General features: G+C 56.5%; 1 protein-coding gene across 4 annotated transcripts in view; it reads right to left on the bottom strand.

Annotated features, from left to right (window-relative positions):
* The window catches only part of ZNF423 (zinc finger protein 423), a 327,078-nt gene that overhangs the window by 9,828 nt on the left and 294,493 nt on the right, over positions 1 to 22,757 (bottom strand). For all 4 annotated transcript variants that reach the window (XM_058280049.2, XM_058280050.1, XM_012521061.4 and 1 more), the window contains 2 exons: positions 19,774 to 19,905; positions 18,144 to 18,259 (listed from right to left, as the gene is read on the bottom strand). In XM_058280049.2, coding sequence (XP_058136032.1) covers positions 18,144 to 18,259; positions 19,774 to 19,905 — 248 coding nt within the window. The remainder of the gene's footprint in view (positions 1 to 18,143; positions 18,260 to 19,773; positions 19,906 to 22,757) is intronic.

The raw sequence follows: 22,757 nt of genomic DNA, 5'->3' as shown, positions 1-22,757 counted from the left end.
CCACTGTGTCTCATGCGGGAGATGCCAGGCATTGTGGGGGGACTGCCCCTTAGGGTGCTTATGGGAGCAGCATAGGGGAGGAGCTCCTCTTCCTTCCCACACAATCCTCCACATCCACAACCAACCCCACCACACACACTCAAGGACACCGCAGTCCCATGTACACACACACAGCCCTGAAGCTGACAACCTGCCACAACATGGTCCAGTGGGTGTTTATTGTCATTTGGGGGTTTTGTCTCTCCACACAATGCCTCCAGGCCCCAAGTCTGAGTGGTTAACCCACCCGAGGCTCACACTACCTCATGCTCACACCACCCCACGCTCACACCACCCCATGCTCACACCACCTCATACTCATACTACCTCACGCTCACACCACCCCACGCTCACACCACCCCACGCTCACACCACCTCATACTCATACTACCTCATACTCACACCACCCCACGCTCACACCACCCCACGCTCACACCACCCCACGCTCACACCACCCCATGCTCACACCACCTCATACTCATACTACCTCACGCTCACACCACCTCACACCACCCCACGCTCACACCACCTCACACTCACACTACCTCGCACTCACACCACCTCACACCACCCCACGCTCACACCACCCCATGCTCACACCACCTCATACTCATACTACCTCATACTCACACCACCCCACGCTCACACCACCCCACGCTCACACCACCCCACACTCACACCACCCCACGCTCACACCACCCCATGCTCACACCACCTCATACTCATACTACCTCATACTCACACCACCCCACGCTCACACCACCCCACGCTCACACCACCCCACGCTCACACCACCCCATGCTCACACCACCTCATACTCATACTACCTCACGCTCACACCACCTCACACCACCCCACGCTCACACCACCTCACACTCACACTACCTCGCGCTCACACCACCTCACACCACCCCACGCTCACACCACGCCACGCTCACACCACCTCACGCTCACACCACCCCATGCTCACACCACCCCACGCTCACACCACCCCATGCTCACACCACCCCATGCTCACACCACCTCATACTCATACTACCTCACGCTCACACCACCTCACACCACCCCACGCTCACACCACCTCATACTCATACTACCTTGCGCTCACACCACCTCACACCACCCCACGCTCACACCACCTCGCACTCACACTACCTCATGCTCACACCACCTCACACCACCCCACGCTCACACCACCCCACGCTCACACCACCCCATGCTCACACCACCCCACGCTCACACCACCTCACGCTCACACCACCCCCCCACTCACACAACACCTGGGACTTCTCTGACAGTCCTCTCTCGCCAAGGGCCTGGGACACTGGACCCCTCTGAGCCTCCCTCATCCTAGCAAAAAGAAGCTGAGAATGTAAGGTGCCCCTGAGAAGCTCTGTCTCCTCAAGGGGGTGGACGTGGCGGGAGCCCTGATGAAATCCCCGGTGGGCTCCGATCTCATAGAGAACAAATCCCGACCCCTGACTGTGGGCCTGAAAGCCCACTGAGACCTGGCCCCTGCTGGCCCTGCAGCCTCAGCCACCTCCTTCCAGCTCCCTGGACAGGCCTTCACTGGGGCACTCCGTTCCAGGTGCCTGGAAGGCTCCCCTGCACCCCATTTTCTCAGAGTGCCTCACTGTCTAGCACCACACCTGGGAGGGAGGGCCTTCCTGACTCCACGTCTGAGTGGCTGCCCATAAGGGGTGGTCCTTTGCCCACAGACGCTTCCTTCCAGCACAGTCCCAGCTTGCCAGGAGCTGGCTGCTCAGCCCCCGTGGTCTGCGCCTCACCAAACTGTAAGGCGCACACAGACCTCATCTAGATTCTCTGCTGTAGCCCTCGTGCTCGTGCAGGGCCCTGTACTTGGTGAAAACCCGGAGAATATTTCCAAAACGGCAGCCTGCGAGCTACTATAGCAAAACCCAGTCTTCTTTGGCAGGATGAGGCCCTCACCCAGGACACGTCATAGCTTTTTATCCTATTAAAGGGAGTCATCCAGGGAGCAGGAGGGAGAAAGCTGGCGTTCCCACCCAGCGGTTGAGGCACCAGGGCTGTTCCCAGGCCACTACCCTCACGCCTTTGGTTCTGGGGTCGGAAGCTGCAGCAAGACGCTGCCCGCAGAGGCCGCCCCCGTGCCCGGCTCTCCCCTTCCCCCAGGAGACACGGTGGAGGGTGAATGGGAGGGACTCTCCAAAGGTCAAAGAGAGGTGGTGTGTGGGGACCAAAGTGAAGGCTCTCGAACGGGGGAAAGAGGGCCAACCGGGTGTACCTCTGAATGGTTGGGAGAGGGCCAGCTGGTTCCCTCACCTGAGACAGCTCTCTTAGAGCTACCTGGAGGATGGAAGCTTCCAGTCTACCTGCAGGCCAGTGGTCCCGAGATCATTGCCAAGTCAAGAGATCCACGGCCACCACAGTGTTTGCACCCTGACGAACAGAAGCGCCAGTTCGGCAAGGCTACCAAATCAGAAGGAATGTGTGAGTGAGATGCACCAGGGACAGGAAATCTTTTACCATGTAGGGGAGAAAAAACCTGGAAGGGAACTGTTCCCTAGATCTTTCTGACTCTTTCTAGGTCTTTACAACTTAAATATTTGTTGATTATAATTTGATGAGCAAACCAAGCTCCATAGAGAGTCATCATTTTTCACAAACCCAGAATCAGGACAAATAGCCCAGAGTTGGGACACGGTATTTGAAATCAGGGCTGTACAGGAAAATCTAGGTCACACGGTCACTAATTATACAGCACACATACGTGCAGCTCCCTCAACTAACCTGGCACTCATAGATTTATGAACGATATCTTTAAACCTTTGATCCTATACATTCCTACCTTCCCCCAAATTTCTGCCAAAAGGAAAACTTTCCCACCTCCTCCACATTTCTGGAAAATTAGCTTCCACAGAGAGAAAGCTGTGTCGGCAGAAATTCTGAGCCCTTCAGAAAACATAGCTCCCCACCCACCAAAATAGCTTCTGGAGCCCACCCAGCCCAGCCCCCCTCACTGACAGACCCCCAGGCTGCAGGGCCAGGGGTTCCAAAGATAGACTAATTTGCTGTGATGAATTGTGTGCATGCTCCAGTGATCAAAACTGCAGCTGAGACCGATTATATTTAATGATCGCGATGGTTCTTGAGAAAACACTTAGGTGTACACCCTTGCCCATCCGGAGAGGGAGTCCAGTCTGGCACAAAGCACAGGGTGAAGCGTGAAGGGTGATCCCCACCACCCAGAAAAACAGGGCCCCACAGGCTGCCTGCCCTTCCAAGGCTGGTTCCATGGACAGGGTTGAAGAACACGGTGGCCCACCCTAAAATGCCCCACTGCCCTCTCGTACACACTCAGCTTCCAACCAAAATGCCAGCACATCTTCAGTGCCCATATACCTGCCCCACCTGGGGCACATGGATCTGCACTGTGGCTTCCCTTCCAACACCAGGCAGCACTTACCAGCTCCCACGAAGCAAACCAAAAATCATCTATATCCTCCCATCCTCCTGCTGCACTCAACTCATCAGAAGCGTATGCATGTGTGTGAGTGCCAGTTTTAGGGTGGGTGGTGGGGTGGATAGCAGTTAAGCATGGAATTAAGAACCTAAGAGGAAGGCATTGTGAAAGCTTTGTAGTTTCTGATACTTACCTAGCACTTAAAACTGATGGATGAGTGAGTGGGTGGATGGAGAGATGGATGGTAAGATGATTAAATGGGTGGAGGGGTAGAGGAGTAGACGGATGGATGGATAGCTGGGTGGGTGGGTGGATGGATGATGGACGATGGATGGATGAAGGATGGATGATTAGATGATGGATGTGTGGGTAACTGGCTGGCTGGCTGACTGGCTGGATAGGTAGTGCGGTAGTTGGGTGGATGGAAGGAGAGATGGGTAGATAGAACATGGATGGTAAGTATATGAGTGGGGGAATGCATGGATAGGTATGAATGTATAGAAGAGTGGCTGGATGGAGGATGGGTTGATAGTGGAATGAGTGGTAGGAAGGTTGTTGAGTTACTGGAAAGACGGTGGGCTTTGGAGTTCAAGTCCTGCCTCAGCTACTTCCTATCTATGAGGACTTAGAAGTCATTTCACTTCTCTAAGTATCTGATTACACAAATGAAAATTGGGACTAATAGTATCTACCACAAAGCCTTGTTATGAGCTTCCAATTAGATAACATATAATTAATACTAACTATAAGACTTGGCTCTCATGGCCAACTCAAAAGCAGGCATAACCCAAATTTCTGATGTGGCAGTCGTTAGCAAGGATGGAGGTGGGGACAAAATGCTGCCTCAGAACAGGGAGGAGGCGTCAAGGTCCCATTTCAGCAAGGTTGGTCACTGGCCCCCAGAGCAGAAAGCAAGCCGTTTGCCTCCTTGCTCAGATATTCAACTCCAAAGGGGTGGAATACCCCCAGCCACCGTGGGCCCCCCCTCTCCCTGCCAGTCTCCCCCTTTGTCACGCAGCACTCAGCCCCAGTTTCCAGATCTGCAAAATGGGAGAGTCAAAAGCACTTCCAGGGGTCCCAGTCGTTGAGGCATCAGTGACATCATATTTGCAAACTGTGAAGTGTTGTGGCAGGGGCTATAAACCCAGAGTCCAGGTAGGTAACAAACCAGGTGAGGTGGCCAGGTGGGGGCCTTGTGTCAAACCAGGGAGCACATTCCCTGCCAAAAGGAGGCAAGTGATTGTTGCCACCCAGGGCTGTGGGTCTGATTTGGAGGAAAGTCAAGAAATCCAGCCTTTTCAGTGTGGTGTTAAAGAGCACAGACTCTGGGGCTGGTGGCCTGGGTCCGGCACTCACCAGCTGTGTGGCCTTGGGGAGTTAGTCAACCTCTCTGTGCCTCAGTATCCATATCTTAATAGCAGAAGTACTGTTTTAATGGATTTAAGTGTAAAGAGCAATGCCTGGCACATCATACACATTATGTAAATATTAGCCAATTACCTGGGAATTTGCCATCTTTGAAATCTAGGCAATCCTTTAAAGGTCCTAAAAATCCCTGGGCCATGGGCTTTGAATTTTTGCCCTCTACCTTATAAAAATGTTCAAGGTCATTGCAACAGTGACTTTCGCCATGCATGTCCTCTCTTCCCCATGTGCAGGGAGACTGGAAGCTCCTTCCCCATCATCCTGGAGTGCCGGAAAGGCATGCTCCCTTATCCCAGAGAATTCCAGCACCTTGTTGCTTCTTCACTCTCCACCATGCTTCCTACCTATGTCATAGTCTATCTAACAATCAGAAGAAGCTCCAGTATGTCACATACCACAAGGAACGGAAAAATGCAGTCAATCAAAACGTAACACACTAGTGATGCATTCCAACTCAAGAGATGTTATAATTGGCAAAGCTGTGCATCTTAGAAAGTGCCGGTGAAATACAGTAATGGCTACCACATATTGTGCTATCACTATGTGCCAGAAACTGGGCTAGGTGCTCTACATATACAACCTTTATTTTCCCCAATTGTCCCCATTTTACTGATGAAGAAACTGAGGCTCAGAAAGGCAAGGCAGCTTGCAGTCATCCTGTTGCTAAGAGGTGATGTTGGCATTTGAACCCAAATGACCACTCCCTCTTTCCCTCTCCTGCCCTCCCCCAAGCAATGTTTCCCGGTGCTAGAGAGGAGACCCCAAACTGAAGCCATCTCCTGCCCTTGCCCATAGCACAGTCACACGGTAAATTTCACTGCAGCCCTGGACAAGCCCCAGCCAGTCCATGTTCCATTTTTTTCTAAACTTCAGAAGCAGAGCAAGTAGGGCCATATCCATTATTGACACAGCAAAATTAATTTTCTGCCATCTCCTCCTCCTCCTCCTCCATGTCCACCCCCTGCCTTCCCCCACCCTGCCTCTCCTGCGAGGGCTGACGGCGGCTGCTGAGTGGTGCTCCTGAAATGCCAACTTGCATTTCTCATCATTAATTTCTTTCCAAATGTCATTAGTAATTGTTCCTGCTTGACCAAAGAGTGCAATCCAGGCCTCCACCGAGAGCAGCCGCGCCTCCCGCCTTGGCTGCTGGGGCCAGCACCCTGGCCTCTGCCGATGGCTCTCGGTGTCCAGGGGTCGGGAAGGGCCCTTCCTCACCAAGACAAGTGCACAGACGCGAAGAAGCGGCTTAACTCCAAGAAGCTGTGGAGTGTGTTGCTCTGATCATCCTCGTCTGCAACGGGCCATTTTCGTGGCCAGTGCCTCCAAAGCTCCTACCGCTCCTGACTGGCCCTTCCCTGGTTTCTGAGCCGACCTGAAGGGAGCCCCTGGTTTTAGAAGGAGCCTTGTTGCCTGAAAGCAGAAGGACTGGCCATGAGTGGGCCCTTCTCTCTGTTGGTTGGATCCCAGAAGCTCAGGACCTGAGAAAGGCGGGGAGGGGTCGAGGTAGCTGTTCCTGAACGCCGACGGTTTCCTGCTCTGTGAATGGAAACCAGAGGCTGGACCGTGGAGGAGGTGCCTGGATGTATACGTGGACCTCTCTTTACACAAGCAACGCATCCCTCAGAAGCTACCTTGAAATCAGTCCCAAGTGAACAGTCCTAGGGGAGAGCAGTATTTAAAGGAACCTTGTGGAGGATCCCTTTACAATGTGAATAATCACCTCCTCATTTATTGCTTCTGTATCTTTATGTTTTTTGATTACCTGGATTTTTTAAAAAATTCATATTAAAATTACAGAGGTGAAAAAAAGAAAGAAGAGACAAAGCAGGCCTCCCTTTGAACATGCACGGGGCTCCGCCACGGAAAAGGCCTGCCCGCAGAGCTGGGCAGTGGGCAGTGAGCGGGCTCCGGAGCAGCTGCCTGGCTGCACATCTCGCGGCCACTGCCTAGCCGTGGGACGTAGGCCGGGGCCTCAGTCTCCCCACCTGCAAAACAGGAGTAACAACAGCGTCGGCTGCCTAGGATTCTTCGGAGGATAAGGCAGGATAATCAACACAGAGGGCTTCACTCGATACCTGGCCGCTCTCGTCACTGCTCTTCCTCACCTCCTCACAGGCTCAGCTCTGCCACTTACTAGCTGGTGACAGCAAGTGAAGGGCTTAACCTCTCTGAGCCTGTTTCTCCATCTGTCAACGTGGGACAGCAACATCAACTCTGCCGAATCCTACCTCCGATGCCACCAACACGGCCACCCCAGACCTGCCTCGATGTTTCCACGCATTGTACCTCCTTGATGTTTCCCATACATCGTGTCTGTGCATCCGCATCACATCCCCGTAACAACCCACGAGAGTGGCATCGCCGGCCACAGTCCAGACGGGGAGGGTGAGGCTCAGGGAGGGGAGGGCTCGTGCCCAGCAAGAAGCAGCTCTCGTGTCCTGCCCCGCCTGGGGCCGCCTCTGTGTCCTGCCCCGACGCGGTGTTCAGCTCAAGCTAAATCAGTGCAGGGGAAGAGGGCTCCACGCAGGGCAACCCTGTGAGCGCCGGGCCCACACAGAGCCACGGTTTTTAGTGTTATCACTGTGCTAAGAAACTGAAGGCATTTGGTCCCAGTCGGGACAGCTCCGGAGACAGGCTGTGCTCACGGCACACACGCGAACAGCCGCCGGCTGGAGGCTGCTGGCAGCTCCTGGCGGCCCCCCGTGCCCATCTGGCGTGATGGTCTGGTGCTCCTCCAGACTCCGTCGGCCCTCACCCTCAGGCAGGAATGACAGGCTGCGATGGGCAGACGGGCAGCCTGAGGCCGCCTCCCAGGGACATCTCTGCCCAGAGCAGGGCCTTAGGGGCAGGGCCCGCACAGCCTCACCACTCGGGCAGGCACGCCCCGGGCTCGTGGGGCGGCCTGAGCACAGCCAGCCCCAGGCTTCTGCCCCGACGCCACCCCGTCCCCGGCTGCCGGCCCTCTCCTTCTCTGTGGGGACCACGGGCAGTCACTGCTGACCTGGGCTCCCCAGAGCAGCCTCATGCCCCGGCAACTGGGTGGGGCTTCCAAGTCACCCTCCTAAAGCCACACCCTCCTGGGAGATGACACCCGCCTGCCTGCAGTGCCCAGGGGCCTGCCATGGGGCTTCCAAGGGCTCTGAGGCTCATCCGCCAACGCACGGCCCCGGCCAAGGACAGAAGGACTCGGCCCCGAGAGCCCAGCTTTGCCCCTCTGGCCCCTATGGCAATGTGGTGAGTTTCTTCCCCTGTCAGAGACTCAGTTTACCCACTGGTAATGTGTGCTTCACAGTGAGGTCTCATGAGAGGGTGCCCGGGAAGGGCTTGAGGGCAGGCTCCCAGGATGCACACTGCCGGATGTCTCCTGCCTTGAGACGAGGCGCTGGGGCCTCCTAAGGACTTGGTGTCCACCATTCGGTCTTGTCCGAAGGCAGACCCGGCACAGCCGAACGCCAGGACCTCGGGAGGCTCTGCCACTCCAAGCGATAGCAGCAGTAACAACCCTCATCCTAACAGTAACAACACACAAAGGAGGTGGGAGAGGCCTTGTCCCAGGTGGCAGGTGAGCAGTCGAGGCTCAGAGCGACAGAGGGGCTGTGTCCAGTAACGCAGGGAGTGGGGCCCCGAGCGCCCAGCCCTGTGGGGCCTCCTGCCATGTCCCGTGGGGGCCCAGCTGTGGCCCTGTTCTGCCCAGCAGGCTATCATGTTGCAGGCGATGCTACATTGTGTCCCCACCGCCTGCACACACCTGGCCGGGTGCGGGTGCTCAGTGAACACCAGGGGCTGGACTGAACCCAATGAATGGACGAACCACCAAAGGGGTGGCCTGAGGGTCAGTGGCACCCGGACCTTCACGAGCCTTGGCTTGGGGCCAGGCCTGGGCTGAGGGCTTTTCAGTGCACCCAATGCCCCACGGGGAAGGGGCTGTCATTGTTCCCAGGTTAGCAAGGCTCGGCAAGGATCAGGGACTAACTGGAGGTCCCAGAGCTGCTCGGTTGTGGGGCTGGGACTTGGAGCCTGGCTGTTGGCTCCTCAGTGTGGGCCCAGCATTGCCACATGACATTGGCACACAGGATAAAATTCATGTCTGTGCTCGGTTCTGGTTTCCTGTCTGGTGGGAAAAGCAGGAGACACTCAGGAGTCTTTATATTCTAAGTGCTGTCTCGGGGCTTTATACACAGGAGCTATTGATCTTCACAATGACCTGAGATCTTACCCCATTTGACTGATGGAGAGACTGAGGCCAGAGAAGTACAGCTGGTTTTGGGCCCGGCCTTCTGGCCCCAGTGACCCTAATGTCAGTCTCCAGGCTCTGCTGCTCAAGTGTCTGTAACAGAGACTAATGGGGAGCAGGTATCCTAGGGGGCCTGCAGTCAGTAAGGCCCTCAGCCGTCCCCTGCTCCAAGTCCCACTCCCCAGAAGCACTGCTAGACCTTCCCAGGTGCTTCCCCATCCCCACCCCAGGCCCAGCTGCAGCTGGTGTCAGGAACTGGGATGTCTTAAAAGCCGGAAGGAGGAAGACGCTGCTACTTACGGAAAGCTCAGCCAAAGAGTCAAATGCTAAGTATGTGCCTAGAGCACTTTAAATTTTTAATTATTATTAGTTATAATTATCTGGCTGGATCTGATAGCAGCAGCACAAAGAGGCAAGGAAATTGGCTCCTCCATTACCTATCTTCTAAGGACTGAGAATTTGAAAACTGGGCTCCCAGAATCTGCGGAATTGCAGCTCCTCTTCTTTCTCTCCTTTCCTGGTTTGTTCCTTTTCTTTCCTTATTTTCCTACATCTGAGGAACTAAAAAATAATATGGTAATGACTAAATGAGTGGATGGATGGGTGGGTGGATGGATGGGTGGGCGGATGAATGGATGGATGGATGGGTGGACAGGTCCACTCCAAAGAAATGAATTAGCCCCTTTTCTGTGCACATACAATTATATGAATATAAGGATTTTTTCTTTAAAAAGTGCAATAAATACTCTCCATATTAATATTGATTTTCTTTTTTCATGACACTTTCATGACAGTACATATAGATCTGTATAAATTCTGTATAGCAGCAACATGATATTTCACAGTGTAGATGTGCCATAATTGATTTAATCATTCCTTTATTGAAACTGTTGAAAATTTAGGTTGGTTCCAGGTTTCTACTATTGTGTGCATCCATGTGTTACAGATGGATGGATGGACGGGTGGACAGGTGGATAGGTGGAAGGATGGGTGTCTGGCAGAGGGAGTCTTCACTCTCCAAAAACTCACATTTGCGTGGGAAGTCAGGTGTAGACATAGTCGCCTACAATCCAGATCAGCATAGAGGTCAGGGGGTTAAACCAAGGGCTGAGAAGCCAAAGGAGGGAGAGCTGGGGAGACCTGCTCAGAGAAGGGACCATGCAGCTGGGAGAAGGGAAGGCATTCTAGCAGAAAGATCAGCAAGTGCACACACCTCCCAGAAGAATCCATCCCACTAAGTGGGTGAGACGAGAACAGCCCAAAAGAACGAAGCAAGAAGGCAACTGCCAATCGTCTCCAGGGCCAACGCCCTGCCTTCTGTTCCTTGAGCACCCCAAGTCCATACCTGCTCAGGGCTTTCGCACTGACGCTCCCCTTCCTGGAAGATCTGCTAGCGGGCTCCTTCTCAATTTCCAGGACCCGGCTAAATACCACCTCTTCAGAGAAGCCTGCCCTGCTACCCCACCCGCCCATCACACACGACGCAGTCGTGCTCCTTCACAACAGTGTTTTACTATGTTCCGAATTTCACAGTCAAAGTTACCTGGTTCATTTATTGACTGAGTGATTGATGGTCAGCCCCTCCCACCGAATGTCAGCTTCATGAAGAGAGGGTCCTGACCTGCCTGTTCACGGCTCTACCCCATGCCCCCCAAACGGTGCCAGGCATACAGTAGGTGCCCAGCAAATGTTTGTTAAATGAATCGTGGAATGAGGGGAAGGGTCAAGTCAAAAGTTCTCAAGGGCGGGGAAAGGCAGGGTCCCAGTGCAGAGCTCAGATGCCGCCTCCGGCCCCCAGCGGCCTCCCCCTGGGCTGGGTACAAGGACGCAGCCTGGCAGGACCCTGCTTGCCCCGTTGGAAGGGCTCCAGGTTGCTTGTTAAAATACCTAGCTCCGCTTTTAATCAATTGTAATCATTTAGCTGGAAGCGGCGTGATCGGGCACACACAAGCAAACAGCATGAGCTAATCCTTTAAATGTGCCCGCTCAATGCCGGGCTGGCCGCTTTGCCACCGCGGGCCCCGGCTCCTAGAACGCTTCCTGCAGCCCCTTGCTTTGTCGGGGAGGGAGCAGAGATTCCAGCCTGACCCGTCAGCGAGAGGCCCGTGTGCGGTGAAGGAAGTCCCAGGCCGCGCCGCCCCTGCCAGCTCCAGGATGCTCCAGCCTCCTTCCCCTGTGACGGCACCACGTGCGCCCCAGCTTGCGGGACACGAGGAAGGCGGCAGCAGCAGAAAGCGTGAGTTCTCGCGAGGCCGCTGTCTCCAAGGCCTGCAAGCATCCTTCCTCGCCCCGGCCCCAGTCTGAGCAAACACAAAGCACGCTGACGGTGCCGCTGGCCTCCAGCTCCCCGCCTCGCCGGCGCCCGGCCGGGCCCCGATTCCCACCTCAGCTCGCCTAGGAGCAGGTTTTCTGCATCCCCTGTTCCAGCTCCTTGTGTTACCTGCTTGGCCCAACTACTAAAATAGTTTCTGGGTCCCCTGACAGTGAAGGCTTTTTATAGTTCAGCACTGCAGGCCTCATTTAAATCTATTAGCTCAGGCACATGGCAATTTATTTAAACTTTGGAGGGTTTCTGCTTGCTTGGTGGCGAAGGCAACCGGGCTTTGCGTCTGGCTCTGCCACCTGCTAACGACCCTGGGCAAGTCACGTAACCTCTCCGAGCCACACAGTCCCTCTGTGTGAAGGGGTGGAGTGAGAGCACGTACTTCACAGGCCTGCGTTGAGACAATCCACGCAGGGGGCTTAGGACAGGACCCGGCCCACGGGCAGCGCCCAGGGCCCCGGGCTGTTCCAGCCTCCACCAGGTCTCTACATTGTGCTGAGGACAGAGGGAGAAACTCTTTTGGGGTGGGGGGAGTTTGTCCACCAGGTCAAAGTCCTGCCCCATGGTGGGTATTCAGCATGCTCCCCCCATATTCCTCAAATCCACAGACCACGGGCCCCAGTGATGTAGAAGAATGGGGAGCAATGAGGCTCCCTGAGGAGGAAAGAAGGAGCCGGCATCTGTGCCCAGATCTGAGGGCACACAGGGGCCCACAGGGATCCAGAGACAGACAGGCTGGCCCTGGCTGAGCCTGCCCCTCCGCTCCGGTCGGCTTCCCCTGGCAAGGGGCCGACAGGGCCCCGGGCTGCCATCTGCTGAGGCCCAAGGCTGGAAACGCCAGGCCCAAAGCCCTGACATTTGCGGGTTTACAGAGTTCTCTCCCACCCTGGTCAAATCTGCACACAACCCTCCACCGAGCTGGCTGCACGGCTGGGGAAATCAGGGCGGGAGAGAAGGGCCTGGGCCAGGGCGCTCATGGGTGGGGTGCAGGAAGAGGCACCTGCAGCCCTGGTCTGCTACCCCCACTGCCTCCCGTCCCACTGGCCTCGCTGCCCTGGGCACACAGCTCTTCCTGACGCCCCACTGTGGGGCCTCCAGGGCCCATGGCCTTGATGCTGCAGAGGGCAGGGCTTGGGGTATCGCCACCAAACCCCGGCCAGAAATCATAAAATCACAGCAAACTCAGAATGGAGGGGACCCTAAGAAGTCATCTACTCCAGTCCCCATCTGATCCTCAAATTGCCGACAAAGTGCATGCTTATAATAACGGCGAGCATTTACCACGCCCCTCCCATCTGTCAGCTCCTGGGCCAAGGGTTTGACTATGAGGTCAGAGCTACGAATACCCCATATCACAGACCAGGAAATAGGCTCACAGTTGGTACATCGCAGAGCAGGGATTCAATGCAGAGCCGGCTCAGACGGTGCATGACCCCCTCTGTGGCAGTCCAGACAGAGCTCTGCCTGCCCATTTCCACCAACAGGGCCCTCAGCACCTCCCAGGCGGCACCTTCCAACACTAGACGGCTTTCCTGTGTAGTAGACGCTTGTGGAGTCCACCCAGCCTCGGCTCCGCTCCTGAGCAGAGCCCTCTACCTGCTGGTTTGCACTGTGGGTTCCCACCTCCCGGCTCAGTTCGCTGGACAGTCAGACGCCCTCCTCTGGGGTGGCTGCCGTTTGCAGGTGTGATCTTGGGGTCACCTGAGTGCTCCATCCAGCTCCCTGGTAATCTAATCCCCATGTTAAAGCCCCTCTGTCAAAACACTCCAGGTGTCCATCTGAGCAGTACTGATGGGAGCCATGGTGGGCCGCCTTCTACCTTTAATAGAAGATTCCAGAAAGTCAGGCTGCAGGGAGAAAGCAACCCAATACGAAGCTGAGCGAAGAGGAAGGAAAGGGCCTGGGAGTCTCGGAGAAGGCAGGAGAGCCACTGGCTTGGTTGAAGTGACATATAGCTCCTGGGAACAAGGCTTCTGAAGACCCAAGGCCACGTCTCGCTCTTGGCATACAAAAGCCACCCTGTTTTCACAAGGAGTTTCCCTTCCAGCTTGAGCTGGCTTCAGAAATGACGCCTGCACCTTGATGACCACACACCAAAATGTGAGTGTCTGCCTATTAGCAAAAGTCTTGGGGCCTCCAGAAGTATCTTAAGAACGTCCTCCACCCAACAGAGCTTAAAATGCTTGAAGACAACTATCTCTGCCTTTCAACTGCAATCCCTTCAAGACTTCTCCTGGTTAAACAGACCCAGGAGAGAACCCAGCACTGCACACTGGCCAAGTCCGCAGGGTGAGGTGTGGTGGTGCATGCAGTGGGTGTGCTTAGACAACCCTTTTTATTCTCTATTTCTTCCCCCCACATCCAGCCACTGGAAACTCCTGTTTTCTCTTCCTGTATTTTTTGCCTCTGTCCAGAGCATCATGTAAATAGAATCATGCATTACAGAGTCTTTTGAGTATGGCTTCTTTCCCTTGGCATTTTAGATTCAGCATGTAGTGGCATGCATCAGTAGCTTGTTCCTTTTCATTGCTGAGTAGTATTCCATTGTATGGACACCAGTTTATCCATTTTCCAGTTGAGGGACATTTTTGGTTTTATGTGAGCATAGGTTTTCACTTCTCTTGAACATACGCCTAGGAGTGTGATTGCTGTGCATATAAGAAGTGTGTGTTTAATGGTAAGAGAAACTGACAACTTGTTTTGCAATGTGGCTGCACCATTTTGCACTTCTACCAGCAAGGCGTGAGTGTTTCAGTTGCTCCACATCCTGGGAATTTCAACTTTTTGATTTTGTTTTGTTTTCATCAACTCAACGGGCACGTAGTAGTTTTCATCTGAATGTCCCTTGGAACTAATGATGCTGGGCATCGATAGATCTTCTTTGGTGAGGTGTCTGTTCAAATCTTTTGCTTGTTTTTTTAATGTTTTCATTCCTCATTATTGAACTTTGAAGAGTCCCTTATATATTCTGGATGCAAGTCCTTTATTAGAAATGTGATTCGCAAATATTTCTGCCAGTCTGTGACTTTTCCTTCTCTTAACAGTGTCTTTCAAGAGCAAACATCCTAAATTTCAGTTCAGGATGTAAATCAGATAATACCTCTCCCTTGTTTGGTTTCTCGTCACCAGAGAGGAAAAAAATCCAAACTCCTCCTCTGTCCTACAAATCCTGCCAGGACCTGGGCTCCATCTGCCCACCTGCCACCCCAGCAGCCCCCGCTCCATCGCTCCCCCTGCACTCACTGTGCTTCAGTTCTGCTTGGCCTCTGTCGTTCCAGTAATACACCAAGTTCCTGCTTACCACAGGGCCTTCGCATTCACGATTTCTTCCACATACTCTTTCCCTCTCACCATCCAGGCCTCAGCTCAAATGCCACCTCCTCAGGGAGGCCCTCCCTGACCACACTCAGCAAGGAGTGCCCACCCCACCTGATCGCACTCTAGCTAGCCCACTGCCTACTTTTACCCTCTTCCTGTCACACTATTGGAAAGTGTGTCTCTAACCCATGAGGGCTAACAGCAATTTTAGTTCCCTCTCAGACTCTTGTTCACTCTGTTAGGGATGTGGCCCAGTTCTTCCAAAATCCTTTAAACGATCTCAGCCCTTTAAGCTGAGCCAGCTCTGCTCAGAATCAAACAGGACTTGCACCTCCCTCATCCTGGCAAGATGCTTCTGTTGATGTATCCCAGGAAAGCGTTCCCTTTAGAAGCAGACACGTAACTGCTGTCCAATCCCACCTCCACAGCCTCTACCCCACAGCTGGAGCCCCTGGTCCTGGGTGAGAGCGAGCCTAAGCCTTGCATCAAGACCCTCTCGTCCCAGAGTCCCCTCACGTGACCTCAAATGACATATGGAGGCAAGAGCCAGTCAAGGCCCCAGCAAGAGTAGAAATCCTGACTGGGTGCTGTCTCCCAGTGCCCCGCCCAAACCCCCCACATGTCATATCCATAAATATCACACTTGCCTTTTCCACCCAAACAGGGCCTCTCTGCCCCAGCTTCAGCATAATGACTACGAAAACTTCAATGCCAGCAAACACCCTCCTCTCAAAAAACCAGAAAATTGCTATGCAAGTTACTTAACGAAGGCCATTATTTGCATAGATCTGGCGTTGCTACAACACTTCCACATTTAAATGGTCTGTAATTAAAAGCATTAATTGCAGCAAATAGTGGCTCGTTAGGGCTATAATTAAGCAAGATTTGCAGCATTTGAGGATCTGACTTAAGGTTAACGGGGTGACCCGGAAACCAGGGCCTCCCGTGAACCACTCTGGTGTCTGGCACGGCCTGCAGCCCCGAGTGGGTGGGGCCAAAGCGCAAGTGGGGCTGCCGCCCCCAGCCCGCCGGGTCCCCTGCACACCTCTGCAGGACGAGGCGGACCTGCCACGCAGCCCTGCCTGGCACCTCACAGCCAGCCAAGAGATCAGCCATCCCTCCCTGTGGCTGGGACGACACGGGGAGACCCGGCGGGGGCTACGAGTCCAGAGCGTGTGTCAGTCGTGGTGTCTACGTGCCAATGGGCTTAAAGGAGGCGCGCAAGCGTCGGGCTACACAGAGCTTCATCATCAGGGACAGGAGGCCTATTTGGTAGCTGGCCCAGGCAGGTAAGGCAGGCAGGGCGGGCTGCCCAGCCACACTCAGGGGGCCTCCTGGGGAGCCCGTGGATGGGTCCCTGGCACCTGCCCCTTCAGCCAAATGGGGGGCGGCGAGCTGTCTCGTCCCGTGGCCTTGGCACACAGGCAGGCTTCGGCGCATGGACCGGGGGCTCCGAGCCTCTCTCCCTCTCAGCCTGGTGACAGCAGAACCCCCTCTGGGCCTGGATCCATAGAACAGGCCCGTCGCTCTGTCCCACTTTGAGACGACGGGATGAAGGTCACGTGAGCGACAATAAGCCCGAGGACTTCCGGGAACGCGGAGCGGCCGCCCCAAGGTGCGGAGACACAGGCTCACCAGCGACCACCTGGAGACTCTTGGAAGCCAGAAGGCAGGTCTGAGCCAGCTCGGCCTGCCCGGCCCGGGCCTGCCCGCGGGAGGGCCCTGACCCTCTCACGGCTCAGCCCTGCACCCTCCGTGAGCCAGTTACCACTTCCTCCGGGCAATGGCCTCCACGCTGTGCCCCCAGGACAGGCCCAGGCCTGGCGATATGGGCAATGTGCCCCAGGCTACCGCCCTCTCCAACCTCAGCAGGGAGGCGCCAACATCGCCCCCAAGTGTCAAAGGACTCGAGGACTCCGCCTGGGACGCCCTGGCCCAGTCACGCTCCCCGAGGAAGCGGGGGACGGTGGTGGCTGGGCGCAGGGCTGGCTCTCAGCCTCGGCCGCAGGGTCCTGGGGCCGGCGTGTCTCTGGGTGTTTGACCAATGCCAGCCCTCCTCTCCTTCCAGGCACAGGGTGGGGCTACCCGCCTTGCCCTTTTGAAACTGGGCATGGCCGCGTGACTTGCTTTGGCCAACCAGCGTTGGGAAGCGGACGCGTGTCCCACCACGTGAGGTCTGACACGCTGGGCACACTCCACCATGTCCCTCTCCCCCTGCCTGGGTGACCATGGAAACATGGCCCAAGACAGACTTGCCCTGGCCCAGGCCACTGAGTATCACGAGCAGAGTCCTTGCCACCTGCCTGGATATGTGACAAAAGCAACAATTAGAGCCCGGTGGTTTGAAGATGCAGAGATCTAGAGGATGTTTGTCACTGCAGCTCACCCTCCCGTGTCCTGACTGACAATGGGGTAGTCTTGGTCTGTGGGATTTCGGTGCATCTGATGTGTGACGTGTAGCATTTCCGAGGACCCATGGTACCTCATTCCGGGGGGTGGCACTGGGCTCTGTGTGTGGTCCCCTGTGGCATGCGTGCAGCGTTCCCCTTTGTAAGGGGGTTTCTGTGTGTCTCTGTGTGTTCAGAACCAGAGTAGGAGGAACTTTCCTTTCTGTGTGTCACTGGTCACACAGCTTATGTGATTCTTCTGTGTGCATGTGTGGCATTTCTGGGTGGGGATGGGACGTCTCTGGGGTTACAAGACTCTCTTGCAAAAACCAGTGGGGAAGAAAGGCAGTTATCCTCTGAAAAACACCAACAGGTAAGAAGGGACCCTCGGCTGCCAAGGGGTTTGCTGCAGGTGCCTGGGGCGTGGGGGGCTTTACTGCCCAGGGGTCCTCTCAGCTGCTGCAGACCCAGACTGAGCATAAGAGGAAGGTGGTCAAGGCCACAGGGCCCCCACGCAAGGGCTGCATCAGGACCTATGACCGGGCGGCCCTTTCTCTGAGTAGGGGCCAACCAACCATGATTTCTCTCACTCTTCGGCTTTCCTGGGCAGTGCTGGGGGCTCCGAGGCCCTGGCCCAGTCCCCCAGAGTCCCAGGACGTGGCCCCATGGGCCACGGGGCCCAACGTGCTACAGAACTAATCTCAGTGGAACCTCAACACCCAGTGTAGGTGGAGACACAGACTCCCCCAGAGGAGATGGCACCGGCCGTGGAAAATACACAGCAGGGCCTCCGGCTCCTGTGACAGCCCGGCTCTCCTGAGGACGCCAGGCCAGCCGGGGGAGCGAGGTCCTGCTCCGGCCCCTGGCACCAGCCCAGCCACCCAGTGTTTTTGAAAGAGTCCACCCGCTTGGCTGGAGGCGGAAACCCTCAGTGCCAACGGGGACCCATACGCAGCCCACGGGGGCACTCACCTGCAGCTCGGTCTGAAAGAAGAACTTCTGTGGGCACTGCGAGCAGTCGTAGATCTTATCCTCCTGTCCGTGCACGGCAAAGATGTGCTGCTGCAACTTGTTGGCCTGGACGAAGACTGGACACGGACAGGGCCATCAGGGGCCAGGCTCGGGGGATGCCCAGACCAGCCGCCTATGGCAGGTGCCCCTACCCCACCCACAAACAGGGATCACCGAGGCGGGGGCAAGCAATGAGCTACTGGGAGCCTTATTAGCACATACTAGAGGAGGGCTGTGGAGCCAGAGAAGCTCAGCTCGGTCCCTGGGCAGCTGGGCAGCATCAGGCAAGTACCTTAACCTCTCTGTGCTCCAGTTTCCTCACCCAGAAAATGGGGATCATTAAAATATATACCCGTGGGTGAAGGGGAGGATCAAATGGGCTAATTCTTGTACAGTGCTTAAAGGATAGCCTGGCACCTAGTTAGCCCAATGAATGTAAGTTGCCATTATCATCCTCATCCTCATCTTCATCTTGCCAGAGACCTTCTGTGAGTGAGCTCCTTGCATACAGCACAGGACTGTAAAACAGGCATGGCAGTTAAGAAAACTGTCCCAGATGGCAGAGCCGAGATTTGAAATAAATAAGCTTAGCCCAGCACCTGGTCCAAGAATGGGCCCGATAAGCACCGCTGTCTCTGCTCGTTGCAGAAGCTGTCATCAGTGTCCTCCGGCCCCACGCCGGGGGCCCGTGTCCTCTACGGGCTGACCTGGCAGCGGGGCCCTCAGCGTCAGCCCCCTACCCAGCCTGCAGCGTAGGTAGATGGTGACAGATGGGCAGGGGCTCTGAGCCAGTGGGGGAAGAAGGCCCTGCGGTGTGCCAGACCCCGGGAGCCCCAGCTGTGTGGGTGGGGGGCCCTCCGCAGAGCCCTCCCTTTGGGGTCATCACGGAGGAGGTCACGGCCCTGGCTTAGTGGTGGTAGGAGCCCACGCGGTGGCCCAGGCCCCGGGGCACGCAGGAGGTGGCCCTGAAGCAGCTGTGTGTCTGGGAGGTGAGCAAGCACAGAGCCCCTCCCACCCGGCGCCCTCCCCAGGGTGGGTCCCCCGCCGTGGCAGACGGCAGATGTCGGGGGAAGCAGGGGCAGGCCGGGCGCCCCATGCGCACCAGCTGCCATCTGGGCAGCAGGAGGAGGCCGGCAGAGCCCCTGAGACTCGCCTCGGCCGGGGCCACCGCGCGCCTGGGCCGGCAGCCAGCCTGGGGGCTGGGGCTGGGGCCTGGGCTGCAGAGCTGCCCCTGCCCCCCTGCTGCCCAGAGCGGAGATGGAGGATGGAGGGCGGGCGGTGACGGGGGCAGCCGCGCAGGGTAGGAGCCTCCATGGGGCTGGCCCGAGGTCCCAGCTGAGGCGGCAAAGCCCTTCCCACTGTGGGAAGGGCAAAGTGCGAGCGAGGGGCGCAGCATGGGAACGAGGGCCTCCGGCAGTGGGGTGCAGATGAGAGAAGCCCAGGAGGGGGTGCGCCCACATGGAGGAGGGCGTCTGGGGAGCCGGCTCTGCCTGAGCCGGGGAAGGGGGCCTCCTAGTCCGGGCCCTGGCAGGGTCCAGGCATTAAGTAGAGGGCTGGGTCGCGGGGCCCCTGCCCTCTCCGGGACACCTACCTGTAAAGCACACAGGGCACTTGAAGGTGCCGCCCATGCCCTCGAAGCTGTGCTCGATGAGGTGACAGAGGAGCTTGGCCGGGGAGTCGAACATCTGGTTGCACAGCTTACATTCGTGGTTGATGCCTTCCTCTGCAAAGGAAACCACAACCATCAGGGACCCCTGGCCGTGTCCCCCGGCCGGAGCCCACCAGTAGCACCCAACACCCCAAGAACCAGGGCTGGGCTGGGGGCTGAGACACCAGGGTCCCTCCCCCTCACGGTGGGTGGCCCAGCCCCTGGGTGCATCCGCCCTGGGTGGGTGGGAGGCTGGTGCTCCTGAAGGCGTCACCTGCTGTCACTCCTGCTGGTCAAGCAACAGGAAGCACAACTGCATAAACAGTTTGAATTCTGGGCCCATGTCACTGGTCCTGGACGGCCCAGGGAGCCCAAGCAGGAGTTTTCAAAGTCCATCAAGGATTTAGGGAGCCTGTGCTGCGTGCCAGGCAGTTTGCTATGAGCTGAGAATTCTGCAGGGAAACAGATGATGCCCACGCACCGTTCTAGTCAGGGAGGGGTGGGGGGGACAAAGTAAATAAACATGATCCACACACAGGACACTGCTGGGGGGCGGGTGGGTTGCGTGGGCGCCTCTGGAGGAGGCGGGGCAAGTGCCTGAGTGGGCTGGTGCCTGGAGCAGAGGGGCGAGGCCAGGGCAGTGACGGGCAGAGAGGACGCGGCGCTGCGGCCAGGGACTTGCCAGCCCCCGGAGGACTCGGGGCGCTTAGTCTAAGTGTGATGGGCAGCCCTGGGAAACACTGCAAAAAACACAGTGAAGAGAAAAATACCCTTCTTTCCGTGAACACGGATGGCCTGGCCACTGCGTTCCAGACCACGGACAAACTCCCCGTCGCCTGCTTGCAGATCAGGCGCTGCTCCATCCTGCCCGCTGGGAGCACCCATGAGCCCAGACCTTTCCTCAGAGGCAGCAGGGAACAGCTCGTCCTCCGAAGGCCGGGAAGTGGGGGCTCGGGCAGTCCTGGTTCCAATCAGACCCCTCCTTCCCCACCCCGAGCATCCTGGGCATCAGGTTCCTCCTCCCCATAAAACAAGGACACCTGAGTCCTAGCCTCATGGGGCTGCGAGAGGACGGCAGGGGCTGGCGCCCAAGAGTCGTGTGGCCCAGTGGTCAGTAGGGGGTGCGGGTGAAGGATTGTCCTGGCGTGAGCTGGGGTTGGAATCCCAGTTCGGTCGCCTACTGTGTGATCTTGGACAAGTTACATAACCTCTCTGTGCTTCCGTGTCCTCTTTTAAAAAGCACTCCATAGCTGCCCTTTTCCTGTAGTTAATATGATGTGGGAGGAGTGGGGTGAGGGCAGTCGGGGGGCATATGGGAACCTCATATTTTTTTAATATAACATTAAAAAAGAAAAAATATATATATATATGAGACTTAAGTGAGGTTTTGAAGTGTCCCTGGTACACAGCAAGGGCTCAATAAATGTTTACTGCCAGTCATGCTGGTATTATCTGGGGCAGCTAAGGACATGGGCTGCCCCCCTCAGACTCCTCCAGAAACCGGCCTCACCAAAGGTGCCAGGTGTTCCGATTCACCCCCAAAGGCAAAAATTAGGCAGCAGAGGGGCTCCGCTGGTGGCAAGACACGAACACAGATGGGCTGAGGCTCCTGGAGAGTGTCCGAGTCCCCAGGCCCTGGCCGGGGCTGGCGGGGACAGCAGGCATCTCCCTGGCCCAGCGGGCCCGTCCCGCCCCGCCCCGGGCAGCAGGCCGCGGAGGCACGCAGCCACGCGTGCGTGCACGGGTGGGCCTGCCCCACATAGCCCACTGGCTGGAATCTTCCGGGTGCTTGCCGTGCCCCTGGAGCCCCGGCAACTAGGCCACTGCACCCGACAGAGAGATGCAGGCATTTAAACTAAGAGAAAAGGAGCTCATTGACAAGTTTGGGGACACCTGGGGGCCCAGCACACTCGCCTCACGGGCCCACGCACATCCTCCTCTCCCCTTGGGGGAGGATGGCCTCCGGTGTGGGGGCTGCCCCCAAAGACCCCCCAACAGCCCCCTCCAAGCCATGCCTGGCACAGAGTATGGGCTCCATGAATGACTGAAGGAAAAAATGAATGAAACGGCGTCCCACAGGTGGCCTCCCTGAAGAACGTGGGTACCCCGTGGCCATCAACAAGGCAGCAACGAACAACTGGGCAGATGTTTCTATAACAGTTTATAACATACTTGAACCTTGAAATAACCCTGTTTGCTGGGAAGAGAAGTTCGGACACTTCCCAAGGTTATTGGCCAGGCAGGGGAGGTGCCCTGAGCAGCATACAAATCAGTCCTGTGTGAACACCGCCTCCAGGAAGCCTCCCCGGCTGTTCTATGCACACTTCCCCCCCCCCCCCCCCCCGCTGGCCCTTGCTCCTTCCTGCGAGTCTTTCTGACCGTGGCCACTGGGCAGTGGGCCCAGATGGGTTGTCTTTCTCCTATGGTCCCCCAAGCATCTGGCCCAGCCCTCTCCCGAGGCCCAGCCAGAGCCAGCTCTCCGAACTGAGATGGCAAAGCAGGATTTACCGCTCTCTGCCAAGCAAGGGCCTTTACCCACTTGGCTGGGAGCAGAGCCGTGCACGTCTGATACACAAACACAGAGAGGACAAAGAAGGCTCCTGCAACTGATAAATCAGAGAAATCGTGTCTGACAGTCACTTTCCATTCTCTGAGTGCTGAGCCATTCATCAGCTGGCCCCCCCTGATTCATAGACGCAGCTACGCCCAGCACCCACGTCCATAAATATGTGCACAGCCAGGCAGCCCTGGAAACGCGCGCTGTTCCAGGGCCTAAACGGCTGCCACTGAAGCAAATCCCAGCCCCAGACCGGTGTCAGTTTAAGGTTCCGGCTTAACCCGGCAGTGTCACTTTCTCTATGTCACTACTGGTCCCTTTCCTACCCCCCTAATGTGTGAAAGAGTCAGATTCATGGAAAGGGGGAGAG

The sequence above is a fragment of the Dasypus novemcinctus genome, chromosome 18, assembly GCF_030445035.2.
Source record: "Dasypus novemcinctus isolate mDasNov1 chromosome 18, mDasNov1.1.hap2, whole genome shotgun sequence".
Taxonomy (NCBI): domain Eukaryota; kingdom Metazoa; phylum Chordata; class Mammalia; order Cingulata; family Dasypodidae; genus Dasypus; species Dasypus novemcinctus.
Note: the sequence above shows the minus strand (reverse complement) of the source record. Positions and strands in the feature narration are given on the sequence as shown.